This window comes from Paroedura picta, chromosome 7 (genome assembly GCF_049243985.1).
Source record: "Paroedura picta isolate Pp20150507F chromosome 7, Ppicta_v3.0, whole genome shotgun sequence".
NCBI classification, from domain to species: Eukaryota; Metazoa; Chordata; class Lepidosauria; order Squamata; family Gekkonidae; genus Paroedura; species Paroedura picta.
This window is the reverse complement of record NC_135375.1, coordinates 78063191-78085741: the sequence shown is the minus strand read 5'-3', so window position 1 is coordinate 78085741 and position 22551 is coordinate 78063191. Positions and strand designations below refer to the sequence as shown.

At 40.0% G+C, this 22551-nt stretch overlaps 1 protein-coding gene across 25 annotated transcripts in view; it reads left to right on the top strand.

The window, feature by feature from the left end:
• The window catches only part of MPDZ (multiple PDZ domain crumbs cell polarity complex component), a 218037-nt gene that overhangs the window by 179676 nt on the left and 15810 nt on the right, over positions 1–22551 (top strand). For 12 of the 25 annotated variants that reach the window (XM_077345038.1, XM_077345035.1, XM_077345036.1 and 9 more), the window contains 17 exons: positions 142–243; positions 2260–2331; positions 4865–5021; positions 5473–5669; positions 8283–8374; positions 8627–8708; positions 9037–9117; positions 9520–9609; positions 9698–9772; positions 10619–10802; positions 14277–14422; positions 14590–14673; positions 14812–15005; positions 18113–18260; positions 19353–19439; positions 21142–21238; positions 21973–22016. In XM_077345038.1, coding sequence (XP_077201153.1) covers positions 142–243; positions 2260–2331; positions 4865–5021; positions 5473–5669; positions 8283–8374; positions 8627–8708; positions 9037–9117; positions 9520–9609; positions 9698–9772; positions 10619–10802; positions 14277–14422; positions 14590–14673; positions 14812–15005; positions 18113–18260; positions 19353–19439; positions 21142–21238; positions 21973–22016 — 1932 coding nt within the window. The remainder of the gene's footprint in view (positions 1–141; positions 244–2259; positions 2332–4864; positions 5022–5472; positions 5670–8282; positions 8375–8626; positions 8709–9036; positions 9118–9519; positions 9610–9697; positions 9773–10618; positions 10803–14276; positions 14423–14589; positions 14674–14811; positions 15006–18112; positions 18261–19352; positions 19440–21141; positions 21239–21972; positions 22017–22551) is intronic. The other 13 variants (XM_077345058.1, XM_077345055.1, XM_077345056.1 and 10 more) reach the window with 6 other exon arrangements.

Genomic DNA, 22551 nt, shown 5'->3' with positions numbered 1-22551 from the left:
CATGGAAGTCCTATGAGTGGTGTTTCATGCATGCAAATCATCATTTGCTGGTGTGGTCACCAAGTGTTGAGGTGCGTTTGTGAATATGCCTTAACATAACCTGCCTTTTAGTTAGCAAGTCCCTCTCTGTTTTTCTTGTAGAACCTCCCTATGCCTTACCTGCAGCACAACCCTTTCAGTAAGCTTCCCGTCTACAGCAGCACTAACCCTTTTGTTGATCCTCTGCAGTTCAACACTAACAAGGTTGGATGATGCCTGAGTGTGTGTGATGGATTCAGTAAACATATATGTGTTTTATCTCACCCACCCCCATTAAAATTTTAACAAATTGGTAAGAGGAAATATTGTCCAAGTGCAATAAATGGCCAGTAATGCTGACTGTAGATGACAGAAAGCCTCTTTTCTCTCACCAAAAAGTTTGTCTGCCATTTTGTTGTGACATGATGGCGGCAGGGAATTTGTGGAAAGGGCTTAGTGAACCAAATGTTGAACATATGCCATGCTTTGAGGTTAGCAGGTAATTGGTATATAAAATTAAGAAATCCTAATTGTTCTGTTTTACACGAGTCAGTGTAGTTTAGGGGTTGGATAAAAGCTTCAGCCTGAACTGAGGCATGAATGGGCATCTAGTGATTTTGGAAAACATGCAAAAATATTTTCCTTCTCCTAATGAACTATATTCAATCTGGAAAATACAGTGTATATATGAAATAAATTACAAAGCCACCAGGTTGTATTCCCCCATCCCCAGTTATCATGACATAATTCTGTGCTCACATAGATGGCAGTATTAGCTATTGAGTCAGTTGGGACAACCTATAGCTTTGTGTAAGGATTTCTGGATTGGGTCCCTAAATCTTCAGCTCTCAAGTGAAAACTGACAAAGAGAAAGTGAGACATAGCCCATATTTTGTTATCACCTCTTGCTCATGTTGTAACTCAAAAGTTAAGCTGTTCAGATTTATTCACCCTTACTTTCAGACTTATTCATAGTTACTGTTTTGCCGATTGTGAGATACTTTTTCATATTCCTTTCAGTTTCACACTAAGGGAAATTCCTACTTGTGATACTGAATTTACAAAAGGTTGTCAGTAGTACTAATGACCCATATGTATCCTTATTAGGCCCTTAAGGGGTTTTCTGCTATAGCCAAGGAAAATAACTTTATATATACTTATTTTGGATGCCATATGAAATCATGGTTTGATTACACTATCCATGGTTAGTGTAATTGTCTTAATGGGGCCTCTTTATTAACTATAATTAGTTAGGACCCATCTTTGGTTGAGGCCAGGGCGTGTATGATCATGGGCTCCTCCTCGGCTAAATTGGGACATCAGGCTACTCCTCATACCCCGAGGTGGTATGCTGTCTGGATTGGATGGGGGGGGGGATGGGTTATCACCTCCTTGGTTATGTTGGATAAATTTTTATGTGCTGGTTTTAAAAGGTTTTTTTATTGGGGGTAATGTTTGTTACCCGCCATGAGCTGCTTGTGGGAAGGTGGACTAGAAATCAAATAATAAATAAAATAAGTAAAAATAACAAGGATCTGAAACCAGGCTCTCAAGTAGATTTATCATCTAGTCTGTGGTTTCATGTTAAATATTTTATTTAAAACATTTTTGTAGCACCTTTCTATCTAAGTGTACTTGAATGTTTTAGATACAGTGTATAAAATAATATATAAAATAATTAAATAAAAACGTATGGAGATGACACCAAAGCCAGGAGCCAAACTAAACAAAAAAGTTTTGAACTACTGGCAGAGGACAACAGTAGAAAGAGAGAGATTCATCTCCTTGAGGTTGGAGTTCCAAAGTTTTGGTATCACAATCCGGAACACCTTTCCTCACATTACCACCCATCTAGCCTTCGATGGTGGGGCCACCCAAAGCAGAGCCTCTAAAGATGACTGCACTGGATGGGTAGGTTCATATGGGCTAATGTAGGTGCCCTGGCTCAATCCTAGTTTAATCCTGGCTTGTTCTCCAGTGACATCCCCCTAGTTCACAAAGAGAAGGCAATGAAAACTGAATTTGATGTGTCAGACCAGCATATGAATTAATGTACACTAAATTCTGGGTTCAAAGTATATTTAAAATAAAGCATGGTTTCACATGATATCTTAATCCAGCCATAGTGCATGTAATGCTTAATCCATCACTGAAATAAGAGCTTCTGTTACTGCATAGCCCTGATGTAGCATGCCAGAAAGGATGCTATAATAAACAGCCTGCTATTTTCTGTTATCATAGGATATGCAGAATACAGTTAGATTTACCTTCAGTTGCTCCCCATGTAACCCCTTTGCTCCTACACCATTTAAGGTTTGTCATAATTTGTAATCACTGTTCTAATCAATGCGTGTATTGTACTTCTTGTGCTCTTTCCTCTGCCTCAACTGGCCATGTGATCATTTCAAAAGGGCCTTTAGTTGCTTTTATGCTTCTTTCAATGTGGTGCTGCTCTATGTATGTGTGTATATGTATACATATGTATTTCTATTGTTACCCAACATGCTTGTTTAGTGTGCAAAGGTTACCACATAAAGTATTGCACAGATAATTTTAATAGCGCATAATTCAGAAAAAGTCTTGTGTCTCTGTAGTCATTGCCTCTAATTGTGTTAACCAAATTCACCCATGTTTTTGTATTCACTTTTTGGGTATCTTTCCTTCCCATGTTACCTCAGTAATGCAGCAAGAGTTTTCCTTGGGTGAGATTTCTTACCTCCAGCAGAAGCATATGGGGAAGCTCAGTTGCTAGTTCTTTTCCAACATGATTGTTGTCATCCCTCTATAGATCTGGACATGATGGTGTCCAGGTGTGAAAGGGCTCTTGATTGGCACTTCTCACACTACACTGATTTGACATCTTACCATGGGGAAGCAGTTCCTATATCTTTGAACAAACATAATGATGGCCTCATAGCCTGTGAGTTTTCTGTGCCTATTTCAACACTGTTTTTTGTGCAGAATTTAGCAGACTGGTAGCAGGAAATACACCAGCAGTAGTAGCAGTGGAAAAGATTTGATAATTCATATGGATTATTTGAGTTATTTCTCCTGACGCATGAAGTTCCAGAAAATGGCTCACTTAATAAAATTGGAAGCATCTGGTTCCTGAAAAGATGGAAGCATTTGGCTAGCCTCTGCTATGTCCAAATTAGAGATAAGATAAACAGCAGCAAAGTTATTCCTGAATAATGCATTGTACCCAAGAACCTCATACTGACTTTGCACATCCTGGGAAGATCAGCATGGTCCATTTTTTCACCTTGAAATACCTTGCATGCGTAGTCATCAATCATCCCTGGCATAACTTCTGAAGCTTGTGGGCAAATGAATCTCCAGCTTCATCTGGGTTTGGACTTTTCGATCTGTTCTTTTAAATCACAACTTTCATCCTTGGAGCTGCACTGATTGGTTAATCTTGAGATGAATTAAGCAAGAAATAACATTGACCTCATTTTTATTTATTTTTTATTTATTCATATTTTTATACCACCCTCCCTGAAGGCTCATCACTCACATTCACTTTTAGTTTTGAAGAATAAGATTTAGTTCATCTTTTAAGGTGGCCAAGAGCAAAATCAGGTCCACACAAAATGACTACATATTATTTTGAAGTGCTGGCTCCTGTGTAGACAGCGGAAGCCACTCAGTGGGGCAAGATGCAAAGTTGGAAGGAAGTTCTATGTATCTGGGGGAAGTGCCAAGGTTACAGAAAACATGCAGCTTCTCTACTTATCTGCCTAACTGTGGCAAGAAAATACAAGGATGTTCCTGTGGCCTGCATGTGGACCTGGGGTGCATTGTAGACTGAAAGGGTTGCAAAGACAACCAAGACAGTGTGTGAAGTCCTGCAGGGCTTTCAGCACCATCTTGACACCAGGCCATCTGTAGCAAAGTAGGCGTTTCTGGGGACTGCCCAGGAATTTAAAAAGTTGAGAGCAGTTTAGCCAATTAATAGAGACAAATGTACAGGAAACTTATTCTAATCAGATCCTTAACAGCATGTAGACCCTTGAGTGGGAGCTTTCTGCATGCAGTTGGGTGGTGGGAAATTTCTGTAACATTCTCTTTCTCCCACCTCCATGCAAGTCTTCCTAGAGTGCTAAGGTTCCTCCTAATCTCACAGTCAGTTCCCTATAAAGAAGGGCATGAAGTAGGCTCTTGCAAAGGAAGTAACAGAATTCTACATACTTGGAATGTTTCCTAGTTATTCAGAAAAGTATTAGTTTGTAAACAACAGAAAAAGGATTCTCCTATCTCACAACGACCTGATAAACATATATAATGTTAAAGGAAATCACAAAAGAGGGAGAAGAGGAAAACTATTATTTATCCTGAAGAGGGAAGTTTGAGTGGATGGGAAGGGAATTTCCCAGTTGATTACTTTCCCCCAGGATCCCTTGCAGGCTCTCAGCTTGTATATGTAGAAAATGCCACATGTTCTCCCCCTACCCCATTCACTATTTCCATTAAAGGCTCTTTTTTCATGTTACTAATTTTTCTCTTGGGATCAATCAGTATTTTGTTTTCTTCTAAAAATGAACATAAGTTCAGTTTTGGTATCTATAGAGTCGCCTCTGATCTACAGAAGCATGCACATAAATATTCACTGAATTTCCCTTCTAGTCTCTGTCCTGCTTGCTTAAAATGCATTGCTGTACTCTTCGATGTTGCTTTTATTTTCCACCTGTGATTGCTTTTCTAGTCTGTGTCATTTTAGAATTCTTGTTGCTTAGTATTTTTAACTTCAAAGCCATAGCCCTTGCTTTTTTTCATCATTTCATGCTTATTTGCCGAGATCAGCCTGCAATGTTCTCAGCCACTGTATTTTTCGTATTCTTGACAGGCATCCAGTCAGTCAGATTCGGAGCAAGAAAAGACTTCATCTTGTACCTTGGCATTGCCTCCTCCTTCAGCATCTCCAGGAATGAATGTTGAAGATGTACAGCAGTCTTGCAGCAAAAACCTGGGAGATTTGGAGGATGAGTTTGGATACAGCTGGAGTAAGTTTAGCTATTCAGACTCAGGAAAGGTGGCATTTTTCCTCTTTCTATGTAATCTGATATTTATATTGTGTTTTTTTTGTAGGAAAGTCTATTTTCGCATTGTGAATTCAGCTATTCAGTTCATTTTTATTTGGTGGTTTCACTTACACTCCAGGAGGAAGAATTGTTCTGGTTAGAAAGTATTATTATAATATAAAGCACAAAAGATGCTATGTTTTTATGTGAAAATACCATAAAATGGAGAGTCTTTACTCTTTCATACTGGAAAAAGAAACCAGTAGAGAATTTATTGCTATGTACAGAGACTGGCAACATAAACATTTAGTTTGTGAAATGGCAGAGATTTTGAGTTTCTGATGGTAAACGCTGAATTCTAAGCCCTGGTGCCTGCAAAGTTGTCCAGGATAACTTCTCTCCATGATTTTCTCTTTTCAAATCTTATGATTAGGAAAGATCACCGAGCGTTATGGGGACCTGCCAGGAGATCTGCACGTGATAGAGTTGGAAAAGGGGAGGACTGGCTTAGGGCTCAGCCTGGCTGGGAACAAAGATCGATCTAAGATGAGTGTTTTTGTAGTGGGAATTGATCCAAATGGAGCAGCTGGAAAAGATGGGAGGCTGCAGATTGCAGATGAGTTACTGGAAGTAAGTGTTTAGTAATTACCCTCCAAACTAAACATGCGGACTCTCAGGATAGAAGACCATTCGATTGTGGGTGCAAAATCCAGCCTTTAATTAGCTGTACTTTCTTATAATCAGTATGTTCTTTCTTTATAATTATGCTGGCTTTTTCCTTTAAATTTTAGTGTTCTATATGACTAGTTCTTACTGCAGAAATGCCATAAGTGCCTGTGATAATACACTGAGAGAAATATGGGGTCTGATTTAATATAACAGCTGGTTTCATGGTGCATGCTCTTATTTTAACCCTATTTCCAGTTAGCACTGTTGTTAAAGAAGCAGCAGTGCTGTTGGTGGCATGAGAATCTCAAATTTTAGTTTGTGAGTCCTAAATGGAGAGTTCTAAAAAAGTGAGTGTGTTGTTTATTTTACTACATTTGAGCCATTGAAAGAATATGGAACCATTTGAATTAATTCTATATTAGAAAGTTATATTATCAGTTGCAAGAATATAATAGCATGAGACTATGACAAGGTAGACCAAAGTACCCGTATTTGCCGGTGTATAAGACGACTTGGCATATAAGACGACCCCCCAACATTTCCACTCAAAATATAGAGTTTGTTACATTACATTACGGTACTATGGGCAGCTATGTCTATCCCAACTGAAGTGCACCCGGCGTATAGGATGACCCCCCCACTTGGAGGCATGTTTTTCAGGGGGGAAAAGTAGTCTTATACACCAGCAAATACTGTAGCTGTATAATACAGGGGCCATTTAGTCCACCGCTCTTTCTGTCAGTGGACAGAAAGTAAAGCTCACAGTAAAGGGTATAAACATGGAAAACATCCACTCTGTTGTTTGTCATCAGTATGAGGGTTTAAATAGATGTGATGATACAAAATCTATGAAAAGACATCTCCAGTGCTTTTTTAAACTGCAGAGAGCTTCTGGGAGGCACTTCAAAACAGCATCTTATACACAAACACCATCATTTTCACTCAGTTACACACACACACACACACATGAGGCCCTGTCAGCTCTTATCTGGTGGGAAAAATTGGTGTAGTTCAAATATGTCTATATTTTCCCCAGTGTGGCAGATTTTGTCTTTCTGATATAGGTGTGACAAATTGGGACACCTAAACACCCCCATGGCCCTAACTAGACAAGGGTACATTTTATTTGCTGATCCTGTTAGATTTATTGGAAGACTTTGATAACTGTTGATCATTCTGGTCTCCAGTGTGTGATATTTGGATCTAGCTGAACTTCATTTTCTCAATTCAGATGTGCCCCATTGTTTACTTCTTCTCAGAATATGAATGCTGGAACCTAACTTGTACAGCAATTAAACAATTTAGTGCGCCTGTCAGTGTCTATTACTACTATAGCTGGCATGAGAGTCTCCCTTTTTACTCTTTAATTGTTTAATTTTGCAATATTTGCCTTACTTAAAAGTAAGCACAATATTTTGTATCATTAATTGACCCTAGTAAAATATATGACATGGATGTCCTAGGATAAGAATATTCAGCTATGTTCACTAAGTGACTTTGGGGGATTCATTATTTCTCAGCCTTGCCTGTGACAAAATCCACATTGTAAAGCATCTACAGTATTTGCTGGCGTATAAGACTACTTTTCCCCCCTGAAAAACATGCCTCCAAGTGGGGGGGGAGGGGTCGGCCTATACGCCAGGTGCACTTCAGTTGGGATAGACATAGCTGCCCATAGTGGCCCATAGTACTGTAATGTAATGTAACAAACTCTATATTTTGAGTGGAAATATTGGGAGGTCGTCTTATATGCCCAGTCGTATTATACGCCGGCAAATACGGTAATATTACATGATGCAAAGCAAGAAAAGTAGTATGTGAGCCACAAGAAAATGATATTTAAGTGGAAATGAAAATTTAATAGAGTAGCAGATTGCATCTTTCTGGTTACCAAGGAGAAAATGTGCCTCCCTATGCTAGTTACCACAGGAAGGGACCAAGCCAATGACTTGACCTCCTGTTCCAAAATTAGGCATTGATTTGGTACGCACTAGAAAATAAGCTGCTAAGGCCTTTGATAGTTCAAATATGTATTTTAAGTATTAGTGTTATTTTACATGCAAATAAATGGATTTATTTAATGTATGCTATTGCTCTTGAGAATTTGAGCACACTGTTGAGGCACAGTCTGCCATCTGATTTTGCCAGAGTTCCCATTCAATGTACCAAGGTGGACTGTTGCCACATAGCTGACTTTTTTTTAACCTTTCATTGTTATTAGCAAGCGATTTCCATGCCTCTTTTTCATTTGACAAACAGCGGGTCATGAGGTGATCAATCAGTAATGGAAATAGATTATAATGTTCCCAAAGTCAGCCAGCTCACTTTAACCTCTCAAAGGACATTTCCAGGCCAATGAAATAGCAGACTATAAACAGCTGTTAGGGATTTTGGAATGGGGGAAATAATTATAACGTGAAGAAAATAGACATTGTGTATTATGAAGGCTGGAAAGCAATACTGATAATGTGTAATAGAAAAATCTAATTTCTTGTGGGTGACACAGACATTTTGGATACAATGAACTGGCTAACATTAGTGTCATTACTATTTACACCTTTCTGATTAACCTAGATAAATGGACAAGTTCTCTATGGAAAGACCCACCAGAATGCATCTTCAATCATTAAATGTGCACCTTCTAAAGTAAAAATCATATTTGTCAGGTAAGCAATCGCTAATATTTTTTGTAGCTGTATTTATCTAAATGCAATTTTAACAGTATTTTTTTTTCATATAACCATTTTTAATGCTGGTTGCATGCCTAAAAGTTTCCTTAGATTATATATAATCATTGTTGTATCCACTATAGGTATGACCTTTTTTTTTAAAGCTATCATTTTCGGTATCAAAAAGTTTAAAGTATTTGCGAGAGTCAAACCGTGCCGTTTTAAATGTATTTTCTTCATATATTGTAGAAGCAAAGATGCTGTTAATCAGATGGCAGTTTGTCCTGGAAAACCAGTAGAGACTTCTTGTGGGACACCTCAACATGAAGAGGTATACTAAAGATTTGGATATTTGATAGTATGGGTTAATGTTTATGGGTTGATCAGTATACAGAAATTCAGCTTTTTTGTTGTGTTTCAATTCCATGCAGAGCTATTTTAGTCTAAGCTCCTTAATTTAAATATAGTGCCTTAAATACAGTACATAGGTTTGCACTGCAAGATGCCTAGATAAGAATCATGGTAGATTTTAACAGAACTTAAGAAGATATAACAGAAAAAAATAGATGTATAGAGTCTACAATTTTAAAAATGGATACAGTGTGTCTTCCCATGGACCAGTGTCTCTGTTTTTATTTTTACATTTCTATTTCTTTTAGGATGAAGTGAATATTCTGTGCTCAAGTTTACCTACAGAGTTGAGTTCCTATACAAATATTCAAGATATAGAATTACCTAAGGTAAGTACATGTGCCAGTGTCCATTTGTTTCTATATCAATTTGTTTGTGACTTGAGTACTATGGCACAGCACAAACTTTATCCTCCTAAACATTAACCAACAATTGCACGCCCCATGTCATTCTCAACCATATTTTGCACATTCTGAAAAAAGTGACAATGCCACCTATTTGTTGCTGTTTTTGCTGTCAAGTCAGAGCTGACTTGTGGCAATTCCATAGTGCTTTCAAGGCTAGAGATGTACAGGGCTGGTTTGCCATTGCCTGTCTCTGCACTGCAGCAGGCAGAAGGGGGGAGGTGGCAACAGCAGCAGAATGGGCTGGGAAGGAAAGTGTATATTTATGAAAAATTCATAGTGTTTGTTGATCTTGTTTTTACTGAGGATGTGTTTGGTATTTGTTAGGATCAGGGCATAGGTATTGCCATCAGTGAAGAAGACACAGTAAATGGTGTGGTTATCAAAAGTTTAACAGAGCATGGTGCAGCAGGAAAGGTAAGTCTTATGAAAGAATATGATGAGAACTCTAGTGGGGATTGAGAGGGATCAAAAGGTCATCTTACTATCTTTACTTTTATTTTAGGATGGTCGAATTAAGATTGGAGATCAAATCCTGGCAGTTGATGATGAAGTTGTTGTGGGATATCCTATAGAAAAGGTGACTAGTAATACATAGCTAATCCATACCTCTTCAAAGAATTTTGCTATATAGAAGTTTAGCGTTATATTTAGAACTTTTCCTGGGTCCTTCAAGGGGTAACTGTGTTAGTTTGTTTTAGGATCTTCAAGACTAACAATATTTATTTCAATACGAGGTTTCATGAACCACATGTCACACCTTCAGATATGGATTAGTCTCTTTTTCTGTGGTTGGGGGCCCAGCAAACTATCAAAGTGTATTTCTTTGAGGTCTAAGAAAGTCTGGCATGTATAGACTGCACAGCTGGGGTCAGCGAAAGAGTGATCCATAGAATAGGTCCATGACCACACATCCTATGAACAATATATATAAACATATATAGGCTTACAAACCATGGTGAATGGAGCGTCCCAAGTGCAGGTATAGAATTTAAATTTGCACAAATATAAATGTAGGTTCATGTTCATAAGTTATGAACACACAGGAATGTAGCTACTAGGCAGAATTCTATTTCCCTCTGTGATTTTAATCTCCCTCATAGTAATCTACAAGTTTCTCTCTTCTGAGTCTACAATAGTTCTGCAACACGGCTTATGACAGTTTGACTGAAAAAATACCCTGTTTCCCTTTGAAAAAGAAAATTTCCCAGTCCACCCTCTGTGGACTCTTGTTTTGCATCTCTGTGCTGTTCCTGAGGATCAACTGACGGCAAAATACAAAACTCAGGAAGTGGCCTCAGCAAGCTGCAGTAGTGAAGGGAGTAGCAAAGGCCCATTCCATGATGACTGTGGGTGATTCGATACATTCTGAATATTCCAGATTGGTTTATAATTTCACAGTTTGCTCTTTTTATGTTTCCATCAGTTTATCAGTTTACTGAAGACCCCAAAGCCTTCTGTGAAACTTACAATCAATTCAGTTGAACAGGAGAGTCAGCCAGCTGCCCAGCCACAAACACCAATTTACCACTCTGATTTGGGGGAGAGATTTGTCCAACAACCAGCAAGTGTTCCAATTTTGGATTCACCAGAACCAGAATCAGTTAAAAGTAAGCAACTTCCTCTGTTCATTGAACTCACAAGCATAAGTTAGTGAAAAATACAAAAGGAAAAGAATTAGTCATGACTCCCTTTTCTTCCAGAAAGGACTGCATATTCAAAAGTTATAGGACACATAGTAAAATTTTAATATGCCTCTCAGGAGTCGTCCTGTTCAGGGCTCTAGTCTTATGACATGCCAAACTGTACAACATTCCTCTTTTTGGCTGGGAGGAGAATGAGGAAGAATCTTTCATAAGGGGTGATAAATGAAAGGATGCTTTAAAAAATTCTTTTCTACCTCCCAGTCAACCCTACCTTCAGCTGTTAATAATCTTAAAAACTTCCTTTAACCCCAATTTGTACTGTTTGAAAAAGATTTTGAGCTTGCCACCCAAAAACTCAGCCCTTACACTGTGCAGTTGAAGGATGTTTTCTGAAGGCAGAAATCCTTTCCCTTCCCAACCTTTAGTCTTGGGGAAAGAAATATGGCTACATTTTGAGAAATCTAGCTGCAAAATGGTTAGTTGCAGAGCATTGGAAACAAATGAATGTGCCAGATGTTGACACTTGGCTTAGAAGGTACTGGTTGAACATGGTTATAGATCAAATATAAGCCTGCAAACAAGTAATATGGGTGGCAGAGGGGGGATGTACAAACTATTGGGATAAAGTTAAGCCAGAGGAGGTCACTAAACTTGTAGTTCTTAGTTGTATTTAATTGTTTATCCACTAATTCATGCTGTTTGGCGATTTTGAAAATTTTTAGAATCACATGCTAATATGCTGATTACTTAAATGTTTCTCTGTTTGGCCTGTTGTCAACTGTTTTAATGGACTATGTTTATCCTCAACCTTGGCATTTTATTATATAGAACAGTTCTTTTTTCACAAGTGTGGCTGTATTGTGTGGTGTTTGTGGATATTTGTCATTTATAAATATTTGTTCGTTATTTATTCTAATATAATAAAATTAATTTTTAAAAAGACTCTACTGGCAGAGTCTTTCACTTCAGCCTTGGACTGGCTTGGAAAGAAGATTTTAGAGTTCCCTTCTCTCTTTCCAGCTTTAAAAATCAGTAGGAAGTGGGAACCCCATCTCTCTCTCTGTCCTCTCCTCTCCCTTAGGATGTAGGCAAGCAGATTTCAGCCTAATAGTCACGAGGGAGTAGAGGTTAGTGCTCTCATATATATATGTGGTTAATTTTTGGGAAACTATGCCTCTTTTTTGTGGGATGGGAAGACAGGATTTATTCTGCACATTTGAGGACTTCACTCTAGTTTATAGATGGCTCCACTTTACTGGTTTTGTGATCCCAATGGGGTCATCTAGTTCAGGGGTAGTCAACCTGCGGTCCTCCAGATGTCCATGGACTACAATTCCCATGAGCCCCTGCCAGCAAATGCTGGCAGTGGCTCATGGGAATTGTAGTCCATGGACATCTGGAGGACCGCAGGTTGACTACCCCTGAACTAGTTTGCTATTAGTAGGTACTATCATGAGCCATTACCCTATATATCACTCAGATGAACATCAAAGCTTCTTCCTTAGAAAGGAAGCCTTACAGCAGATTACTTAAACATTGTGGCGAATCCTAGCCTAAAGCTACCATATGGTGCTTTTTGGAAGGGAAAACACTTAATGGAAAATTCATGTACAGTTGCCTAGAAACTGTATGTTTCTACTTCCTGCTGGTCACTGTGGCTTACGTTTTTATGAACTGGGAATAATGGTTTGGGAACTATTAAGGGTCTTTTGCTGGTAAAGACAAATATTGGCTGGATTTGATTTGCAGATGACAACTGCAATTTACTGAATTACAGAGTAGCACACATTACAAATTAAGGTGTACTTTTTTGAATGAATTTTTAAATACATTTCAATTGCACTTGACCTATAAAATCAGGCTGTTATACTAAGGACATGTATACCTTGAGGTCTGTGATTTGTTGAGCTATTTAGACTTCAAGAATTTCCATGTGCTAAGGTCATTGCTTATAAAACCCAAAACTGGGACTTTGGGAGCTGATTATTTCAGCTGTAGCAGAGCAATGGAATTCTGCTGATCCAAGGAAGTCAGCATGGATTTGTCTCCAACAGGTCCTGCCAGACCAACCTGGTTTCCTTTTTAGACCAAGTAACAGGTTTGCTGGATCGGGGAAATTCGGTTGATGTCATTTACTTGGATTTTAGTAAAGCTTTTGACAAGGTTCCCCATGATGTTCTGATGGATAAGTTGAAGGACTGCAATCTGGATTTTCAGATAGTTAAGCGGATAGGGAATTGGTTAGAGAACCGCACTCAAAGAGTTGTTGTCAATGGTGTTTCATCAGACTGGAGAGAGGTGAGTAGCGGGGTACCTCAGGGCTCGGGGCTCGGCCTGGTACTTTTTAACGTATTTATTAATGATCTAGATGAGGGGGTGGAGGGACTACTCATCAAGTTTGCAGATGACACCAAATTGGGAGGACTGGCAAATACTCCGGAAGATAGAGACAGAGTTCAACAAGATCTGAACACAATGGAAAAATGGGCAAATGAGAACAAGATGCAATTTAATAAAGATAAGTGTAACGTTCTGCATCTGGGTCAGAAAAATGAAAAGCATGCCTACTGGATGGGGGATATGCTTCTAGGTAACACTGTGTGTGAACGAGACCTTGGGGTACTTGTGGATTGTAAACTAAACATGAGCAGGCAGTGTGATGCAGCAGTAAAAAAGGCAAATGCCATTTTGGGCTGTATCAACAGGGGCATCACATCAAAATCACAAGATGTCATAGTCCCATTGTATACAGCCCTGGTCAGACCACACCAGGAGTACTGTGTGCAGTTCTGGAGGCCTCACTTCAAGAAGGACAAAGATAAAATTGAAAGGGTACAGAGGAAAGCAACGGAGATTATCTGGAGCCAAGGGACCAAGCCCTATGAAGATAGGTTGAGGGACTTGGGAATGTTCAGCCTGGAGAAAAGGAGGTTGAGAGGGGACATGATAGCCCTCTTTAAGTATTTGAAAGGTTGTCACTTGGAGGAGGGCAGGATGCTGTTTCTGTTGGCTGCAGAGGAGAGGACACGCAGTAATGGGTTTAAACTTCAAGTACAATGATATAGGCTAGATATCAGGAAACATTTTTTCACAGTCAGTAGTTCAGCAGTGGAATAGGCTGCCTAAGGAGGTGGTGAGCTCCCCCTCACTGGCAGTCTTCAAGCAAAGGCTGGATACACACTTTTCTTGGATGCTTTAGGATGATTAGGGCTGATCCTGCATTGAGCAGGGGGTTGGACTAGATGGCCTGTATGGCCCCTTCCAACTCTATGATTCTCCCAGCTGCATTATTTTATTCTGAAAAAGGGGGAGAAATTGGTGAAATCAAACGCTGGCAGGGGTTCATGGGAATTGTAGTCCATGAATGCCTGGAGGACCAGAGGTTGACTACCCCTGGTGTAGTGAATTCTTTTAACTAGGCTATTAATTTGCTTTTAGATACAAGCAGGTCCTCAACTCCAGCCACATTGGCCTCTGACCCAGCTACTTGCCCAATTATCCCAGGATGTGAAACTACAATTGATATCTCCAAGGGACGTACAGGACTCGGCTTGAGCATTGTTGGAGGAGCTGACACACTGCTGGTTTGTCATGTTTTCATAATTGCTAGATGACACCAAGCTAATTTCTGACATGAAACAAACCCCAATTGGGTTGTGATGTTAAGAACTCCTTTTTGTTCTGGTTCTGTTTAGCTTACAGCAATAAATGAATGAACATTCACTGGAGTTTGTTTTTGCTATAAATACAGGGAGCAATTATTATTCATGAAGTGTATGAAGAAGGTGCAGCATCAAAAGATGGAAGACTCTGGGCTGGTGATCAGATCTTGGAGGTATACTGTTGCATCTCATGCATTCTTCTTTATTTAAAGAGGCTGATGGAAGCGTGGGGAAAGCTGAATTAAACACATGCTATCTATTCTCTTGAACTCTGCAAAGATGCCTACTTTTGACATCTGATTACATTCCAGGTAAATGGAATTGACCTAAGGAACGCGACACACGATGAAGCCATAAATGTGCTCAGACAAACACCTCAAAAAGTCCAATTAACCGTTTACAGGGACGAAGCTCAATATAAAGAAGAAGACATGTATGATGTGCTTAGCATAGAGCTGCAAAAGAAGCCAGGCAAAGGTCTTGGTTTAAGTATTGTTGGGAAAAGGTAGGTACATAGAGCTTTCGATCCAGTGACTATGAGGACAGGAGTATTGATCCCCTCAGTTCCTCTGCTTTCCTATTCCTTGATTCCATCCTAGTTTGTGGTCTCCTGTCATTGTCTTCCAATCTTAACAGGGAATTTTGTGCAAAACCTAATTTTGGATTCTGTAAATGTACCTTAAAAACTGGCTACCTTGAAAGAAGTTTTATATATTTTGTTGCCCTTTCATAGAGTTCCAGTGCCATAAAACCAGGAAGAAAACAAAGCCCATCAAAAGTTTAAAATTGACTATTCTTTTGTTCTTATGCTTTTTAAATGCAACATACAAAAGAAAAAATAATTCATTTTTCACCTTCTGCATTCTTTATTGAATTAATTTTTGAATTAAAAATTGCATTGCAGAAGAGTGCGGTTGCAACTTGAAAATGTAAAAAAAAAAAGAAATGACTAGTATCAGCTTTGGTGGACTTTTTAAAGTTGCTTTTTAAAATTACAAGCATTCCAGAAATATAACTTCAAATGAAGTCTGGATTCTGGCATTATAAGATGCACGCCTTTAAATGTCTCTAGTAATATTGAACCTGCAGATCTAAAGATAAATTCAGAAACAGAGGATTTTCTTGTCAGTGATGCTTACTGAATAAGTGTACCTAGTAAGCATCAGTAAATAGGAATGGTCTGTCAAACAGGAAGAATAAAAAGAGAGTTTTGTGGTCCTCCTAACAGATTATGGCAGATATTGCCACAGTACCCCTTCTAATTTTTGCTGTAACAAATTAAATTGGTTACCTTTTTAGAATTCACCACATCGTTATCTTTTTAGTATTTGCAACCAAACAGGATTAATGAGAGGAAAAAATGGATAGGAAAATGTTATGCTAATTGGGTGAGCTATAAACACTTGCTTTCTTGTTGCAAATATGCCTCAAGAGAAGCCAGAACCTATTTATTTTGTATGACTAGAGAAGGCAGGCTTTTTCAAAGTCTGGAGGATTTCTTTTTCAGACTGTATCAATTATGCTCTTTAATATGTTTATGTAAAGTTCCTTTGTGTCCAAATCCAGACAGCAAGTCAGTATAAAATGGTAGTGATTATTATACAGTGAGATTTAAAAAAACAAAACAATTACTTTGTGACCTAGCCACTCCTGTTTCTCTCTCACACTCTTTCAGATATGTAGAGAAACAGGAGATGTGAATGCATTTGGCTTTGTGAAAACTGTATAGAGTGTGAGAATATTATTATTTAATGTGTACAGGCTCAGGATGGTTTACAAGGAACATGAATTGCATAATACAGACTAATATGGTTTGGTAATGGTATCATTAACAATACGGCAACTTCAACCATCCTTATCCATGGTTCCTCTCTATATTTGTGAAACAGCCTGGCGGGTGGAACGTGTCCAGCTGTCCAAGTTGGAATATGGCCAATCAGGCTGCAGCCAGCAACGCTGGCTCCACCCTGATTGGCCCTGCCCCTACTGCTCCCGCCCTTCCTCCCTGGACGCTAGCCACATTCCTCTCAGACACGCCAGAGACAGAGAGAGACACTTGGAGCCCTGTCAGACTGAACACGAGCCCTCATTCCCTCCTATCACTCCTGCTGCGAGGGAGGCACAGAGAGACACAGAGAGAGCTGCCCCAAGCTGCTGACAGAGACACAGAGAGAGCCACCCCTGCTGTGACCGAGGGAGAAAGAGACAGACAGAGAGCTGCTCCAAACTGCACACCAGCCCTCCTTCCCTCCTACAAACCAGTTCTAATTACCTGAGGCACACCGAGACATGCAGCAAGAGGGAGAGAGACACAGAGAGAGATCTGCACCTCCCGGTTTCCCCTGAGTCCTAGTGCCCATTACATTCCTGCTAGTTATGTTCTAACTAGCAAGAAAGTCCATTGCAAACAGGAATGCAATGGGCGCTAGGACCCAGGGGACACTGGCAGATCTCTTTCTTTCTCTCTCTTTGCTGGTTGCACCCTGAATGGCCCTATTCCAACTCAGACAGCCAGGACACTCTCCACCCCCAGGGCTGTTTCACAAATATTAAGAGGAACAATGGATAAGGATGTGAACTCCATTTTGTCCAGTATAGAGGTGACCGTCGCAGGGATCATTAGCTGGTTGGTGTTGGCCAAGTGTAGTGCTCTTTGGAGGGCATGGTCAGAGAGGTGATCTCTCAGGTACACTGAACTTATATGGCCTTAACGGCATTTACCAGGACCTTAAGCTTAATCCGGTATTCAGCTGGTAACCGTTGCAGCTGTTGGAGCATGGGCCAAATGTGGGCCCTCCAAGGTTCCCATGAGAATCCCGGCTGCTGCATTCTGGACCAGTTGTAGTTTTCGGATTAAGGATAAGGGTAAGCCTGCATAGAATCAGTTGCAGAAGTCCAGTATAGAGGTGACCGTTGCATGGATCACTGGATTATAATTGCATTTTTTTTAAGTAAATGAGTTGGATCCAAAGTTGAGAAAAGCTTGGTGAATGGGACTCTCACATCTTCCTCTGTAACCTATTAACACCCCCACCCAACCTCAGTTCCTAGCGCTAAGGAAAACGGCATTAGCGATGTGGTGTTAAAAATCTACCCTGGGAATCACCGACATTGCCTCTGTCTCCTCTGCTAACAGAAGTGCCTTTCTGCTAGCTGGGAGAGGACAACCTTTGGATCCAACCCAGTGTTTTCAAATGATGAAAGAAGAAGAAGTACTAATAGTCTCAGAAGCTCAATAGCGATGTGTTAGTTTACACATAATAATTTAGCATGGGGTAGCAATGGAGGGAGAATTCTGTGAGGACACTGTGATTGCCTTGCTGTAGTTCACCATCATTTTATGACAGGCAGTGGTTTCCATATAGCTAGATGAGCATTTCCCCTCTCACTGAACCACAGCAATGCAGCCAGGGAGTGTGTATGAGAAGCTGCCCTGTTACGTTGTGTGCGCATGCGCGCGTGTGTATGGGGGGCAAGACAGAAAAGAGAGTTAGAACATCATGATGCTAGCATAATTCTACTTAGATTTTTTTTTAAACCCAGCTTATTTGGATCCAAGTATTAATACTAATACTATTAAGCATATAATATACACCAATATTATATTTGCAGAAATGACACAGGGGTGTTTGTGTCAGACATTGTCAAAGGTGGGATAGCAGACTTGGATGGGCGATTGATGCAAGGTGACCAGATATTGATGGTGAATGGAGAAGATGTTCGAAATGCTAATCAGGAAGCAGTTGCTGCATTGTTAAAGGTAAAGGTAGAATTATGGATAAAACCCTACTGCATTAATTTGGAGATGTAACCAGACTCTCTGTTGGTTGAAACTGCTCTCCGCTTTATTTATTTGCATTGCATTACTTCAGGTCATTTGAGAAACTCCCAAAAGACTACTACTGAGGGTCTCTTCAATTTGGGAATATTTTGTTCTTTTGTTGCATTTAACATGGCAATAACTTTTGAATTTCCCATATTGCACAATAAAAGGCATTCATGGTGTCACTGAGAAATATTACTGTTTTTTTCTTGTTTCTGCCAGCCAATGTTAGCGTGCCATTTTACATGGTGGGCATGCATCAAGTTGTGCCCCCTCCCCTAGTTGGGAGCAAACACACAGTCTAGGAATTGTGTATGTTGTCAGTTATATGAAGAGTATAATCCTGTGCAGAGTCAGTGCGGTCAAAGACAATGGGCTTCAGTGGCCTCAGACAGGAATAACTCTGCATAGGATTATGCTGTGAGTAGAACTATATATATGTATATATATATATATGGATCACTGAAGACACAATAGATGTCCCTAAGGGAGAAGCTAATGCAGTGTTGTTTGGGGCTCAAAGTATGCAGTACTGGCAGATGGCAGAACATGGTCTTACTAGATTTTCTGAATCAGGTTTTGATAACATGGGGAGTACTTATGGAAATGGTCTGATCAGTTGTGGATTTTGTCACTGAAATAAATTGGTTTGCCCAACATGCCCTGTGAGATGTTGTAGCTTGATAAATGATCTGCCATTTCAAGCACCAGGCTGGACTGGAGGTGTAATTTTTGGCATGACTTGTTTAGATGGTAGTCTGCCAATGGTTCACGGTGTGAAATTCAACTAATTCAGTATTATGAAGAGGTCTCTTTCCATGTCCATGAGCCCAATTGGCGGACATGAAGAAAGTGAAATCAGCATTTCCCCCCTTGCTCTTAGAACTCATTCACACAATCTACAGTACATACAGAATTACTGTCTGGTGGTTGTCTGAACCAGCTCGTAATCTTGCCATGAACTAAGAGATGCCTTTAATGATCCTAGGTTAAGGAATCTGTGTCTTATAAATAATGCCTGCTCTCTAGTGCTCATTAGGTACAGTCAGACTAGAAGTTGGAAGAATAAAGGCAGGCCCGTTCCATTCGGAGAGGAGAACGTCCCAGAGCAGCCAGGTTTGTAACTGCTTGCAATGGCTTCATTTGGAACCATCACAAGCGCTGTTAAATTATATAAGCAAATAAAAGGGAATTGAATTTGCAGCAGCAGCAATTTTGCTACCGGCTTATCAAAGAAGAATAAAATCTACAGCCAAGAAACATATAAAACCATTTGTTTCATATACTGAATTTCATATTGGGTTTATCCTAGTTTATGTTTTTAATGGCCTGGATCCTTAAAGGTATTGTATAGTAGATGGCCATGCTTACTGAAGGCTAAAAGGCAAGGGGCACCGACCAAAGGAATGAAAATGTTGATTGATGCTTGTGTGTGTGAGTTTTGCTGTCTCAGCCAAATGTTCAGATGATGTTAGAGTTCCCAACCTCATCCTTCCTCCTGCATTTGCAGTTCTGCGCTTAGGCGTCTCCTGTTATTGACCCCTCCTTTTGCGGTCAGCAGTCCTCCTACCTAACGGGTTCTGCACACAGGAGGCTGATATGCTCCATGGGTCAACCTGTATAGAAGGCAGACTTGAGCCTCCTCTTCATTTCTGTGTCTACTCAAGGGAACTGCTGCAGCCCTAAAAACACCATCTCGGGACTTGGTCATTTCATTTAATTTATTTGGTTCATTTATGCCCTGCCAGCCTGGTGTGGTAGTTGAGAGTGGTGGACTCTGATCTGGAGAACCAGGTTTGATCCCCCACTCCTCCGCATGCAGCCAGCTGGGTGACCTTGAGCTAGCCACATTTCTCGTAGAGCTGTTCTCACAGAGTGGTTCTCTAAGGCAGGGGTAGTCAAACTGCGACCCTCCAGATGTCCATGGACTACAATTCCCAGAAGCCCCTGCCAGCAAATGCTGGCAGGGGCTTCTGGGAATTGTAGTCCATGGACATCTGGAGGGCCACAGTTTTACTACCCCTGCTCTAAGGGCTCTTTCAGGTCCACCTACCTCACAGGATGTCTGCTGTGGGGAGAGGGAGAGAAAGATGTTTGTTAGCTGTTTTGGGACTCCTTTAGATCAGGGATCCTCAACCTGTGGTCCTCCAGATGTTCATGGACTACAATTCCCATGAGCCCCTGCCAGCATTTTCTGGCAGGGGCTCATGGGAATTGTAGTCCATGAACATCTGGAGGACCACAGGTTGACTACCCCTGCTTTAGATAATGAAAAGCAGAGTACAGAAACCCAGCTCTTCTTTTTCCCCAGTGGGAACCCAAAGTGCACCAGTCATCTCTCCTCCATTTTATCCTCACAATAACTCTGTGAGGTAGACTAAGCTTAGAGAATGTGACTAGCCCAAGAGGGCTTCTGTGGCACAAGTGTGTATTTGAACTTGGGTCTCCCAGATAACTAGGGTAATGTTTGCAACCTCTACACTACACTGATGTCAGTCATTCCACTGAATAACATGTGACTTATTTCTGAGTAGGACTGCTTAGGATTGCTCTCTAAGCTTTGGAAAGAATGCTTTATCTTACTGTTAGGGGTTTATTTGTTGTCAAAAGCCAATTTGATTTGGTATATAATATTTTTCCACCAGTCAGTTTGCTGCGTTCTTATTTTCATTGTTGTAATACAGCAAAGATTAAAATAGTGCTTGAAAATGCAGCGTAGTGCTTTTTACAATGCCATTTTGAGTGATCTCTGAGATAGAGACGATGACGAAATAAGGTCAAGGACTTGGAGTAATTCTCCTTTATGCAACCTTTTAAGGCCAGTGAGGGAAGTGGCAGCCTGTCCTCATTCAGTTTCCCAGGTTCTGGATCCAACCCATGTGAAAGCTATGAAAGCACCCTGAAGAAGAATTCATGTAAGTTTCAGATGCTTTTTTTTAACAGCTAAAATGTGTGCCTGTGTTTTGGGCTGGTTAACAGCCGTGGACTCTTGTAGTCCTAAGAGAAGTTGCAACTAAGTCCATTGAAACCCGCGAGTTTAAAAGGGTGTAACTCTTCTTTATGGACATGGAAGCAGTAGGCCATCTCCCAGTGTTTTCTAGGCTGTCCAGGAATTCCTGCTGCCACAGTAATCACATTTTCATGACAAGGATCAGTGTCCTTAAGTAATTATTAACAAAGAGGGCAGGGTCATCATCCTGAATTTCTCAGTACCAATGGAATTACTGGTTGTCCAGAATTTTACTACAAGATCTTTAATCTACTGTGACGCACTTTTTGTCGAGCACTTGAAAATATGCATCTCCATAAGGGTAGCTGAATTCTTTAATAACAGCAGAATTAAGCTGGAGTTCTGTAGTACCCTAAATGCTAACAGTTAAGTATAGCATCAGGCTTTGTGACCAGAGTTCACCATATATGATGCGATGAAGCTGTCTCTTCATACAAATGCATCTTCTCAAAGCATGTACATTTTAGTGCATCAGATGAAGCACGCTCTGACTCACAAAAGTTTATGCTGCCATAAATTCTTTAAGGTGCCATTGGAATCCTGATTACTTTTGAAATTGCATTGTTTTGATCTACATGAAAAATTAAGAAATGAAATGAAAAACCACACTGATATTCTTCTTTCTTTTTTTAAAAAAAGTGGCATCTGAAATACAAGGATTAAGAACAGTTGAAATAAAAAAGGTATGTGGAGTATTTCCCAAAATTTCCAACCTGTGACAGCCTGTTATTCAACAGAAGCAAAATTATATCCTAAATCATTCAGGCTAGTTTGTTCATTAGAAGACTTTAATTAGAGGCTTTTATTACTGCTGAAGCTAATGGTTTTAAAGCACTTCACAAGATTATTTCTCCATTAAATAAGATAGATTTATTTACTAAGAGTGACAAAAATCTGAGTCCACAGACTGTGTATTTTATGTAATAATCTTTTTTCTAAACGTGTTCTCCTTTCTCCTAAAAAATTAATTGGGTGAACATCTGTCCTGCCACCCAGTTGCTCTGGAACATGCAGCTGTGGTGAGATATGTGAGCTGGTAAACATCTTTATGGAGTAGTAAACTTTCTGGTCATTTTCAGGGTTTTTAAGACAGTGTTGCAGTGTGTGAATTTACAGGAATAAGGAGGTAGTTTGCATTTCTGCAGGCACCAAAGATTCAATAGCAATTATTTTGTCTCTCAGCTGCTGTAGACCACTGCACTGTTCTGGCTGTTGTTT